Below are 12,807 nucleotides of genomic sequence, written 5' to 3'. Positions count from 1 at the left end.
AAGCGCGTTTGATCGGGCAGTTGAAACAACGCTGCGTGTTACCGGCCGATGCTTGCGTTGGTGGTTACGTAAATGTGATGCCAGGGGATAGCAATAAAAATAAATTGGAATAGGTTTACGTTATAGGGCCCGGTGTGCAAGGATCTGAATAAATGTCGCTGCCTTAACCTACCAAGCCTAAGGAATGGAAGAATTGAACAGTTACTCTTTTAATTATGTCAGCAGTCGATTCCAGATTAGTGACGAAATGCTCATTTGCTTTATTTTTGATGCGCCTTCTATTTACAGGGTCAACTACAACAATGCGCCCCCGGCATTGGTCCAGGATGGCATTAACAAAAATTAGAGGTTGGTGAAAACCTCGTAACTCGCAGTGCTCATCTTCTGTGCACCGAAATGCATGTGCAGACAAAAATAAATAAAAAAATAGTGCCAAGCAAAATACACCAATTTGCGAAGCAAAGGGTTTTCAAAGCAAAAGAGAGCGACATCCTACAAACGAGAAGCGCGTTTGATTGGGCATTTGAAACTAGGCTGTGTGTTACCAGCCGATGCTTGCGTTGGTGGTTAGGTAAATTTGACGTCAGGGGATTTGTATAAAAACAAATTGGAATAGTTTTACGTTATAGGTCCCGCTGTGCAAGGATATGAATAAATATGGCTGCCTTAATTAGCAAGCCTAAGGAATCAAAGAATTGAACAGTTACAATTTCAATTAGTCAGCAGTCGATACCTGATCACTGACGAAATGCTCGTTTGCTTTATTTTTGATCGCCTTCTATACAAATTTGCAGGGGCAACTATTACAATGCGTCCCCGGAAGGTGTCTACGATGGCGTCAACAAAGTTTCCAGGTCGGTGAAAACCTCGTAACTCACCGTGCTCATTATCTGTGTGCGGAAATGCATGAGCAGACAAACATAAATAAAACAAAATAGTGCCAAGCAAAATACAGCAATTTCCGAGGCAAACAATTTTCAAAGCAAAGGAAATTGACATCCTATAAACAAGAAGCGCGTTGATTGGGCATTTGAAACAAGGCTGTGTGTTAACGGCAGATTGGTGTTTACGCACATTTGACGGCAAGGCATTGGCATAAAAGCAGATTGGAAAAGTTTTACGTAATAGGGCCCGTTGTGCAAGGATCTGAATAAATATCGCTGCTTTAACCTAGCAAGTCTAACTAATGGAAGAATTGAACAGTTACTCTTTCAATTACCTCAACAGTCGACACCTGATTACTGACATTTTGCTCATTTCCTTTATTTTTCATGCGCCTTCTATTCAAATTTACAGAGTCAATTACAACAATGCGGCCCCGGCAGTGGTCCACGATGCCGTCAATAAAGTTTCCAGGTCGGTGAAAACCTCGTAACTCACAGTGCTCATTTCTGTGTGCCGAAATGCATGTGCAGACAAAAATAAATAGAAAACAAAATATTGCCAAGCAAAATACACCAATTTCCGAAGCAAAGAGTTTTCGAAGCAAAAGAGAGTGACATCCTATAAACGAGAAGCGCGTTTGATTGGGCATTTGAAACAAGGCTGTGTGTTACCGGCAGATGGTTGTGTTGGTGTTTACGTAAATTTGACGTCAGCGTATTGGTATAAAAACAGGTCGGAATGGTTTTACGTAATAGGGCTCGTTATGAAAGGATCTCAATAAATATCGGTGCCTTAAACTATCAAGCCTAAGGAATGGAAGAATTGAACAGTTACTCTTTGAATTAAGTCAACAGTCGATACCAGATTAGTGACGAAATGCTCATTTGCTTTATTTTTGATGCACCTTCTATACAAATTATCAGGGTCACCTACAACAATGCGTCCCCGGAAGGTGTCCACGACGGTGTCACCAAAGTTTCCAGGTCGGTGAAAACCTCGTAACTCACAGTGCTCATTTTTTGTGTGCCGAAATGCATAGGCAGACAAAAATAAATAAAAACAACATATTGCCAAGCAAAATACACCAATTTCCGAAGCAAAGAGTTTTCAAAGCAAAAGAGAGTGACATCCTATAAACGAGAAGCGCGTTTGATTGGGCATTTGAAACAAGGCTGTGTGTTACCGGCAGATGCTTGCCTTGGTGTTTACGTAAATTTGACGTCAGGGTATTGGTATAAAAACAGCTTGGAATGGTTTTACGTAATAGGGCTCGTTATGAACGGATCTCAATAAATATCGTTGCCTTAACCTAGCAAGCCTAAGGAATGGAAGAATTGAACAGTTACTGTTAAAATTAAGTAAGCAGTCGATACCAGATTAGTGACGAAATGGTCATTTGCTTTATTTTTGATGCGCCTTCTATACAAATTATCAGGGTCACCTACAACAATGCGTCCCCGGCAGGTGTCCACGACGGCGTCACCAAAGATTGCAGGTCGGTGAAAACCTCGTAACTCACAGTGCTCATTTTCTGTGTGCCGAAATGCATGGGCAAACAAAAATAAATAAAAACAATATAGTGCCAAGAAAAATACACCAGTTTCAGAAGCAAAGAGTTTTCTAAGCAAAAGAGAGTGACATCCTATAAACAAGAAGCGCGTTTGATTGGGCATTTGAAACAAGGCTGTGTGTTACCGGTCGATGCTTCCGGTGGTGGTTACGTAAATTTGACGTCAGGGGATTTGTATAAAAAGAGATTGGAATATTCTTACCTTATAGGTCCCGCTGTGCAAGGATATGAATAAATATCGCTGCCTTAACCTAGCAAGCCTAAGGAATCAAAGAATTGAACAGTTACTCTTTCAATGCGGAGCATAAAAAACAAAGAGGACAAACTGAACTGCTTATTTGCGTCAATCGCCCATAATTTTGACATCTTGTTGTATTGTGAAACATGGCTTACTGTGAATGACAACCCCCCGTACTGTGAAAATTACACATACCATGGGTTAGTAAGAACAAAATGCAGAGGAGGTGGCGTGGCTGTCTATGTTAAACAGTGTCTTGTACATGAGATTATTTCAGAATTTTCACTTGTAACGAACAATATAGAATGTATAATGGTACGCTTAGAATATGTCACAGTTGTGGTTATTTATCGCCCACCATTGGGAAACAAACTGACGTTCTTTGATTTCCTAGAACAGGTACTACATTTCCTTAGCCATTCGTCCTCCCCCTTTATCATAATGGGTGACGTAAACATCGATATGTTGTCGGACGACATATCATCTAGACAGTTTGCTGGTCTTATCAATTCGTTCATGTGCACAAACGTAATCTCAGAACCCACTAGGCTAACGGCGCAAACGGCTACCTTGCTTGATATATGCATAACCAATGTACATCCGACTGACTGCCTTGCGGGACTGTTATCCGCTGATATAAGTGATCATCTACCTGTATTTTGTTTCATTCCTCACGCGCACAAACGAGTGGAAGGAGGAATAAAAGCGCAGATTCGCAGTTTCCACGCAAGCGCATTAGAAAATTTTCGTGCTCTGATCCTATCAACAGACTGGTCATCTGTATTTGAAAAACAAGATCCAAATGCAGCCTACGAATTGTTCTTTCATAAAATGATTACGTGCTACGACCTAGCGTTTCCGTTGAAATTTTGCAGTCAGAGGAGCAAGAAAATACGAAAACCCTGGATAAACGCTGCTTTGCTAAAAATGATAACAAGAAAAAATAAAATGTATCACTTGTTCGTAAAATGTAGGAGTGTGCAATTGTTGACTGATTACAAAAAATACAGAAATCAGGTCAACAGTGCATTAAAGCAAGCAAAAATTAAGTACTATGAACGGCTATTTGCTAAAATAAAAAATGACCCTAGGAAAGTTTGGAACGAAGTTAGACACTTAACGTCTACGAAAAGACAGAATACGGAGATTAACATAAAGACAGCCACTGGCCTGTTGACAGGCAGAGAAGCAGCAGCTGCTCTAAATGAATATTTCGTCTCCAGCACCCAGTATCCCGACAGGGCGGAGCCCACGACCACATCTATAGTGAATAAATTCAGTCTTACTAACTCAGTGATACTTACACCTGTTACACCTGCTGAAGTTGTGCAACTGCTGTTCAAAGTAAAAAACACCGTCTCTGCTGGGTACGATGATGTGAAACCAGTACCAATGAAATACATTGCGGATATAATTGCACCTGTCCTTGTTCACATCATAAACAGAATGTTTGAAACCGGTATATTTCCTGATTGTCTAAAAATAGCACGTGTATGCCCTATTTACAAAGGAGGTGATAAACATTTAATGACAAATTTCCGGCCGATATCTGTCTTACCTGTTCTATCAAAGGTATTCGAGAGTGCCCTGAATGTTAGACTACAAACATTTTTCAGTAAATATAGTGTAATTAGTGACATGCAGTATGGATTCCAAAAAAATAAATCTTGTGAAGTAGCTCTTCTTAATATCAAACATAAAATAATAGCAAATATTGAAAATAAAATGTACACATTAGGTTTATTTGTAGACTTTAGGAAAGCCTTCGATTCAGTATGCCACAGTTTATTAATTAGCAAATTGGAACAGTGCGGTGTACGAGGTATCGTATTGGAACTTTTACGACATTACTTAACCAATCGCTATCAATATGTCAGTATAAATAATGATGTTTCATCTTACGCGGAAATCGTAACGGGTGTTCCACAAGGATCAATACTTGGACCTCTTCTATTTATAATATATATTAATGATCTGTGTGACATACCCGACTCTCCCGAATTAGTTATGTATGCAGATGACACTAACATATTCTTTAAAGCTGCTACTATAACAGAGCTCGAATCAAAAGTTAACAATTACCTGAAGCAACTCTCTTGCTGGTTACAACATAATAAGCTACAAATGAATTCATCCAAAACGAAATATATGATATTTGCTCCTACTAATAAACCACGTAACTGCACTGCAACTATTCTCTTTGAAGACGGGCTGATAGAACAGGTAAAATGTCAAAAATTTCTAGGAGTGTGGTTCCAAGAGGATTTGGCCTGGAACATGCACATCGACAAACTTGCTATCGAACTAAGCAGAACTGTTGGCTGCTTATACAGACTCAGTACTCTGGTCCCTCCATGGTTGAAAAGTTCTTTATACTACGCACTCTTTTATTCTAGATTAACCTACTGTATTTTAATTTGGGGCACTACTTCGCAAAAAAATTATAATAAACTGATAGTGCTACAAAAAAGAGTCCTACGCGCATTCGAGGGATACTATGGCCCTGTACAAAACTTTAGAACCACACCATATTTTATAAAACACTCTATGTTAAAGGCAAACCAGGTGTATTATTACAAGTTGCTGCAATACATTAAACAGAACAAATCGCAGTACATCTTGAATGTACCCCCCAATCCGCATTACAGCCTTCGACAACATAACATCAGAACACCAAAAATACGAACCAATTACGGAAAACAACTAGTCAGTTACCAGGCACCTGCACTACTAAACCGCCTACGTGATTTTGAAGATGAAATTATAGAATATTCGAATAAATCATTAAAACATCTTCTCATCCTGAACAATATTGAGTTCGTCTGATTAGAACCACACTATAAATTGTCAGTCTTTTGTTTCTTTTGTTCTTTGGTTGTGGTTGTTCGCTTAAAAAATGCATCGTACTTTGAGTATCCTATTCGTTTCTCATATTTCTTGTATACATGTTTTGTCTCACGAAAACAATATTGTCTCGTGACTATTTCAGTTGATTTCAGTATGTATGTATGATACATGTTGCTGCGTACGGCCTGCGTGCCGAATTGTTGCGGGAGCAGAAGCCTTCGTCAGGCCACATGGCCTTTAGCTTCTGCTTCCTTTCTGTTGTAAACAGGAGAAATAAAAAATTCATTCATTCATTCATTCATTCATTCATTCATTCATTCATTCATTCATTCATTCATTCATTCATTCATTCATTCATTCATTCAATTAGTCAGCAGTCGATACCTGATTACTGACGAAATGCTCGTTTGCTTTATTTTTGATGCGTCTTCTATACAAATTTGCAGGGGCAACTATTACAATGCGTCCCCGGAAGGTGTCTGCAATGACGTCAACAAAGTTTCCAGGTCGGTGAAAACCTCGTAACTCACCGTGCTCATTATCTGTGTGCGGAAATGCATGTGCATACAAACATAAATAAAACAAAATTGTGCCAAGCAAAATACAGCAATTTCCGAGGCAAACAATTTTCATAGCAAAGGAAATCGACATCCTATAAAGGAGAAGCGTGTTTGATTGGGCATTTGAAACAAAGCTGTGTGTTACCGGCAGATGCTTGCGTTAGTGTTTACGTACATTTGACGTCAGGGTATTGGCATAAAAACAGATTGGAATAGTTTTACGTAATAGGGCCCGTTATTCAAGGATCTGAATAAACACCGCTGCTTTAACCTAGCCACCCTAAGGAATGGAAGAATTGAACAGTTACTCTTTCAATTACCTCAACAGTCGACACCTGAATACTGACATAATTCTCATTTGCTTTATTTTTGATGCGCCTTCTAATCAAATTTACAGTGTCAACTACAACAATGCCACCCCGGAAGGTGTCCACGACGGCGTCAATAAAGTTTCCAGGTCGGTGAAAACCTCGTAACTCACAGTGCTCATTTCCTGTGGGCCGAAAGGCATGTAAAGAATATAAAAACAAAATATTGCCAAGCAAAATACACCAATTTCCGAAGCAAACAATTTTCAAAGCAAAGCAAATTGACATCCTATAAACGAGAAGCGCGTTTTATTGGGCATTTGAAAGAAGGCTGTGTGTTACCGGCAGATGCTTGCGTTTGTGTTTACGTAAATTTGACGTCAGGGTATTGGTATAAAAACAGGTCTGAATGGTTTTACGTAATAGGGCTCGTTATGAAAGGATCTCAATAAATATCGGTGCCTTAACCTAGCAAGCCTAAGGAATGGAAGAATTGAACAGTTACTCTTTTAATCAAGTCAGCAGTCGATACCAGATTATTGACGAAATGCTCATTTGCTTTATTTTTGATGCGCCTTCTATACAAATTATCAGGATCAACTACACCAATGCGTCCCCGGAAGGTGTCCACGACGGCGTCACCAAAGACTCCAGGTCGGTGAAAACCTCGTAACTCACAGTGCTCATTTTCTGTGGGCTGAAAGGCATGTAAAGAATATAAAAACAAAATATTGCCAAGCAAAATACGCCAATTTCTGAAGCAAAGAGTTTTCAAAACAAAAGAGAGTGACATCCTATAAACGAGAAGCGCGTTTGATTGGGCATTTGAAACAAGGCTGTGTGTTACCGGTAGATGCTTGCGTTGGTGTTTACGTAAATTTGACGTCATGGTATTGGTATAAAAACAGGTCGGAATGGTTTTACGTAATAGGGATCGTTATGAAAGGATCTCAATAAATATCGGTGCCTTAACCTAGCAAGCCTTAGGAATGGAAGAATTGAACATTTACTCTTCTAATTAAGTCAGCAGTCGATACCAGATTAGTGACGAAATGCTCATTTGCTTTATTTTTGATGCGCCTTATATACAAATTATCAGGGTCATCTACAACAATGCGTCCTCGGAAGGTGTCCACGACAGCGTCACCAAAGTTTCCAGGTCGGTTAAAACCTCGTAACTCACAGTGCTCATTTTCTGTGGGCCGAAAGGCATGTAAAGAATATAAAAACAAAATATTGCCAAGCAAAATACACCAATTTCCAAAGCAAACAATTTTCAAAGCAAAGCAAATTGACATCCTATAAACGAGAAGCGCGTTTTATTGGGCATTTGAAAGAAGGCTGTGTGTTACCGGCAGATGCTTGCGTTTGTGTTTACGTAAATTTGACGTCAGGGTATTGGTATAAAAACAGGTCTGAATGGTTTTACGTAATAGGGCTCGTTATGAAAGGATCTCAATAAATATCGGTGCCTTAACCTAGCAAGCCTAAGGAATGGAAGAATTGAACAGTTACTCTTTTAATCAAGTCAGCAGTCGATACCAGATTATTGACGAAATGCTCATTTGCTTTATTTTTGATGCGCCTTCTATACAAATTATCAGGATCAACTACACCAATGCGTCCCCGGAAGGTGTCCACGACGGCGTCACCAAAGACTCCAGGTCGGTGAAAACCTCGTAACTCACAGTGCTCATTTTCTGTGGGCCGAAAGGCATGTAAAGAATATAAAAACAAAATATTGCCAAGCAAAATACGCCAATTTCTGAAGCAAAGAGTTTTCAAAACAAAAGAGAGTGACATCCTATAAACGAGAAGCGCGTTTGATTGGGAATTTGAAACAAGGCTGTGTGTTACCGGTAGATGCTTGCGTTGGTGTTTACGTAAATTTGACGTCATGGTATTGGTATAAAAACAGGTCGGAATGGTTTTACGTAATAGGGATCGTTATGAAAGGATCTCAATAAATATCGGTGCCTTAACCTAGCAAGCCTTAGGAATGGAAGAATTGAACATTAACTCTTCTAATTAAGTCAGCAGTCGATACCAGATTAGTGACGAAATGCTCATTTGCTTTATTTTTGATGCGCCTTATATACAAATTATCAGGGTCATCTACAACAATGCGTCCTCGGAAGGTGTCCACGACAGCGTCACCAAAGTTTCCAGGTCGGTTAAAACCTCGTAACTCACAGTGCTCATTTTCTGTGGGCCGAAAGGCATGTAAAGAATATAAAAACAAAATATTGCCAAGCAAAATACACCAATTTCCAAAGCAAACAATTTTCAAAGCAAAGCAAATTGACATCCTATAAACGAGAAGCGCGTTTTATTGGGCATTTGAAAGAAGGCTGTGTGTTACCGGCAGATGCTTGCGTTTGTGTTTACGTAAATTTGACGTCAGGGTATTGGTATAAAAACAGGTCTGAATGGTTTTACGTAATAGGGCTCGTTATGAAAGGATCTCAATAATTATCGGTGCCTTAACCTAGCAAGCCTAAGGAATGGAAGAATTGAACAGTTACTCTTTTAATCAAGTCAGCAGTCGATACCAGATTATTGACGAAATGCTCATTTGCTTTATTTTTGATGCGCCTTCTATACAAATTATCAGGGTCAACTACACCAATGCGTCCCCGGAAGGTGTCCACGACGGCGTCACCAAAGATTCCAGGTCGGTGAAAACCTCGTAACTCACAGTGCTCATTTTCGGTGGGCCGAAAGGCATGTAAAGAATATAAAAGCAAAATATTGCCAAGCAAAATACGCCAATTTCTGAAGCAAAGAGTTTTCAAAACAAAAGAGAGTGACATCCTATAAACGAGAAGCGCGTTTGATTGGGCATTTGAAACAAGGCTGTGTGTTACCGGCAGATGCTTGCGTTGGTGTTTACGTAAATTTGACGTCAGGGTATTGGTATAAAAATAGGTCGGAATGGTTTTACGTAATAGGGATCGTTATGAAAGGATCTCAATAAATATCGGTGCCTTAACCTAGCAAGCCTTAGGAATGGAAGAATTGAACATTTACTCTTCTAATTAAGTCAGCAGTCGATACCAGATTAGTGACGAAAGGCTCATTTGCTTTATTTTTGATGCGCCTTCTATACAAATTATCAGGGTCATCTACAACAATGCGTCCTCGGAAGGTGTCCACGACAGCGTCACCAAAGTTTCCAGGTCGGGTAAAACCTCGTAACTCACAGTGCTCATTTTCTGTGGGCCGAAAGGCATGTAAAGAATATAAAAACAAAATATTGCCAAGCAAAATACACCAATTTCCGAAGCAAACAATTTTCAAAGCAAAGCAAATTGACATCCTATAAACGAGAAGCGCGTTTTATTGGGCATTTGAAAGAAGGCTATGTGTTACCGGCAGATGCTTGCGTTTGTGTTTACGTAAATTTGACGTCAGGGTATTGGTATAAAAACAGGTCTGAATGGTTTTACGTAATAGGGCTCGTTGTGAAAGGATCTCAATAAATATCGGTGCCTTAACCTAGCAAGCCTTAGGAATGGAAGAATTGAACAGTTACTCTTTTATTCAAGTCAGCAGTCGATACGAGATTATTGACGAAATGCTCATTTGCTTTATTTTCGATGCGCCTTCTATACAAATTATCAGGGTCAACTACACCAATGCGTCCCCGGAATGTGTCCACGACGGCGTCACCAAAGATTCCAGGTCGGTGAAAACCTCGTAACTCACAGGGCTCATTTTCTGTGTGCCGAAATGCATGTGCAGGCAAAAATAAATAAAAACAAAATATTGCCAAGCAAAATACACCAATTTCCGAAGCAAAGAGTTTTCAAAACAAAAGAGAGTGACATCCTATAAACGAGAAGCGCGTTTGATTGGGCATTTGAAACAAGGCTGTGTGTTACCGGCAGATGCTTGCGTTGGTGTTTACGTAAGTTTGACGTCAGGGTATTGGTATAAAAACAGGTCTGAATGGTTTTACGTAATAGGGCTCGTTATGAAAGGATCTCAATAAATATCGGTGCCTTAACATAGCAAGCCTTAGGAATGGAAGAATGGAACAGTTACTCTTTTAATCAAGTGAGCAGTCGATACCAGATTATTGACGAAATGCTCATTTGCTTTATTTTCGATGCGCCTTCTATACAAATTATCAGGGTCAACTACACCAATGCGTCCCCGGAATGTGTCCACGACGGCGTCACCAAAGATTCCAGGTCGGTGAAAACCTTGTAACTCACAGTGCTCATTTTCTGTGTGCCGAAATGCATGTGCCGAAAAAATAAATAAAAACAAAATATTGCCAAGCAAAATACACCAATTTCCGAAGTAAGGAGTTTTCAAAGCAAAAGAGAGTGACATCCTATAAACGAGAAGCGCGTTTGATTGGGCATTTGAAAGAAGGCTGTGTGTTACCGGTCGATGCTTGCGGTGGTGGTTACGTAAATGTGACGTCAGGGGATTTATATAAAAACAGATTGGAATAGTTTTACCTTATAGGTCCCGCTGTGCAAGGATATGAATAAATATCGCTGCCTTAACTTAGCAAGCCTAAGGAATCGAAGAATTGAACAGTTACTCTTTCAATTAGTCAGCAGTCGATAACTGATTACTGACGAAATGCTCGTTTGCTTTAGTTTTGATGCGCCTTCTATGCAAATTTGCAGGGGTAACTACTACAATGCCTCCCCGGAAGGTGTCCACGACGGCATCACCAAATTTTCCAGGTCGGTGAAAACCCCGTAACTCACAGTGCTCATTCTCTGTGTGCCGAAATGCATGTGCCGACAAAAATAAATAAAAACAAAATAGTGCCAAGAAAAATACACCAATTTCAGAAGCAAAGAGTTTTCGAAGCAAAAGAGAGTGACATCCTATAAACGAGAAGCGCGTTTGATTGGGCATTTGAAACAAGGCTGTGTGTTACCGGTCGATGCTTGCGGTGGTGGTTACGTAAACGTGACGTCAGGAGATTTATATAAAAACAGATTGGAATAGTTTTACCTTATAGGTCCCGCTGTGCAAGGATATGAATAAATATCGCTGCCTTAACCTAGCGAGCCTAAGGAATCAAAGAGTTGAACAGTTACTCTTTCAATTAGTCAGCAGTCGATACCTGATTACTGACGAAATGCTCGTTTGGTTTATTTTTGATGCGCCTTCTATACAAATTTGCAGGGGCAATTACTACAATGCATCCCCGGAAGGTGTCCACGACGGCGTCACCAAAGTTTCCAGGTCGGTGAAAACCCCGTAACTCACAGGGCTCATTCTCTGTGTGCCGAAATGCATGTGCAGACAAAAATAAATAAAAACTAAATAGTGCCAAGCAAAATACACCAATTTTCGAATGATACAAATGCAATGATTTAGGTTAACCTCGTAATGTCATCCACACGACAGCAGGATCATCATGGTAAATTTTTGGGAGATCAAATATCCGTTATTCAGACTTAATAATACTTAACACTGAATTACTATCAATTTAAAAAATGTTAGATCCGTTTATGGTCCATGAGGTGTTTACCAATAAAATAAGACTCCTACTCCGCCCCTTTGGAAATAAGCTCTCTTTTTGAGAAAATGAAGCTGCTGCAAACAGTGCGTGGAGCCGGATTTCATCGCAGAACGTTGTTATCTAAGAGAAGCGCTTCGAATGCTTAGTTCCTCTGTTTGGTTTTATTTTTAGCGGTATATGCCACGAGAATAACTGCAGCCTCCAATAGCCGCTTACATGCCGCTAACTATTGAAATTCGCTAGAACATCCACTATCCTTTTAAACAGCCCCCCTTCTTGCCCAAGAAGCCAGAAATCCCTTGTGTCCATCGAAATATCTTTTTGAACAGGGAATGCAGGGTGTCATTCTGCCGACAGCAGCACTTGGGATGAGGTCGACAAAATGAAGAGAGGAAACGTGATGTGGGTCATGGCAACACAAATGACGCACCCAGCCGAGCTAGTCAGTGTGGTGTCCTATACTAACTCGCCAGTTACTCGGTGTTATCTTATTACCGGCTGCCTTATTTCCGTCACAGTTGGTCAACGTAGTGCAAGAGGGACTCGTGCGATATCGTAGAGACAAAGCTTTCATCGCCGAAGCTTAGAATAGCAAACAAAACTGTAGCTTTATTGATAAGCGCGCTTACCAATTGCTGACACTCTCGTACTGGAAATTTGTGCGACAGGCGTGCGAAATGGCGGGGGACGAGGCACAACATTACACTCAAAAGCAATGAGCGCCACCGAAAACATTTACGCTTTGCGCGCTGTTTCGAAACTGTCTTCCGTCAGAAAAGGCGCAAAAGCGAAGGAAACAGGAGTTTATTTTCTAACAGCCATGCGATAACGTATTTGTTGTACAACACGGACTGTCGTACGGCGTTTAATGGTTGATAAAATGCGTGCCGGCCTTCTTCGTG

The 12,807-nt window shown here is 40.2% G+C and overlaps 1 protein-coding gene across 1 annotated transcript in view; it reads left to right on the top strand.

Annotated features, from left to right (window-relative positions):
- LOC135905642 (serine-rich adhesin for platelets-like) overlaps positions 1-12,807 on the top strand; it is a 108,324-nt gene that overhangs the window by 33,991 nt on the left and 61,526 nt on the right. The window contains exons 8-22 of the mRNA XM_070531484.1: positions 289-348; positions 795-854; positions 1,297-1,356; positions 1,809-1,868; positions 2,321-2,380; positions 5,987-6,046; positions 6,498-6,557; positions 7,003-7,062; positions 7,508-7,567; positions 8,013-8,072; positions 9,023-9,082; positions 10,033-10,092; positions 10,545-10,604; positions 11,055-11,114; positions 11,566-11,625. Of these exons, the coding sequence (XP_070387585.1) occupies positions 289-348; positions 795-854; positions 1,297-1,356; positions 1,809-1,868; positions 2,321-2,380; positions 5,987-6,046; positions 6,498-6,557; positions 7,003-7,062; positions 7,508-7,567; positions 8,013-8,072; positions 9,023-9,082; positions 10,033-10,092; positions 10,545-10,604; positions 11,055-11,114; positions 11,566-11,625 (900 nt within the window). The remainder of the gene's footprint in view (positions 1-288; positions 349-794; positions 855-1,296; positions 1,357-1,808; positions 1,869-2,320; positions 2,381-5,986; positions 6,047-6,497; positions 6,558-7,002; positions 7,063-7,507; positions 7,568-8,012; positions 8,073-9,022; positions 9,083-10,032; positions 10,093-10,544; positions 10,605-11,054; positions 11,115-11,565; positions 11,626-12,807) is intronic.

This window comes from Dermacentor albipictus, chromosome 1 (assembly GCF_038994185.2).
Source record: "Dermacentor albipictus isolate Rhodes 1998 colony chromosome 1, USDA_Dalb.pri_finalv2, whole genome shotgun sequence".
NCBI classification, from domain to species: domain Eukaryota; kingdom Metazoa; phylum Arthropoda; class Arachnida; order Ixodida; family Ixodidae; genus Dermacentor; species Dermacentor albipictus.
The sequence above is the reverse complement of the archived record's forward strand: the minus strand, read 5'-3'. Positions and strand labels throughout refer to the sequence as shown.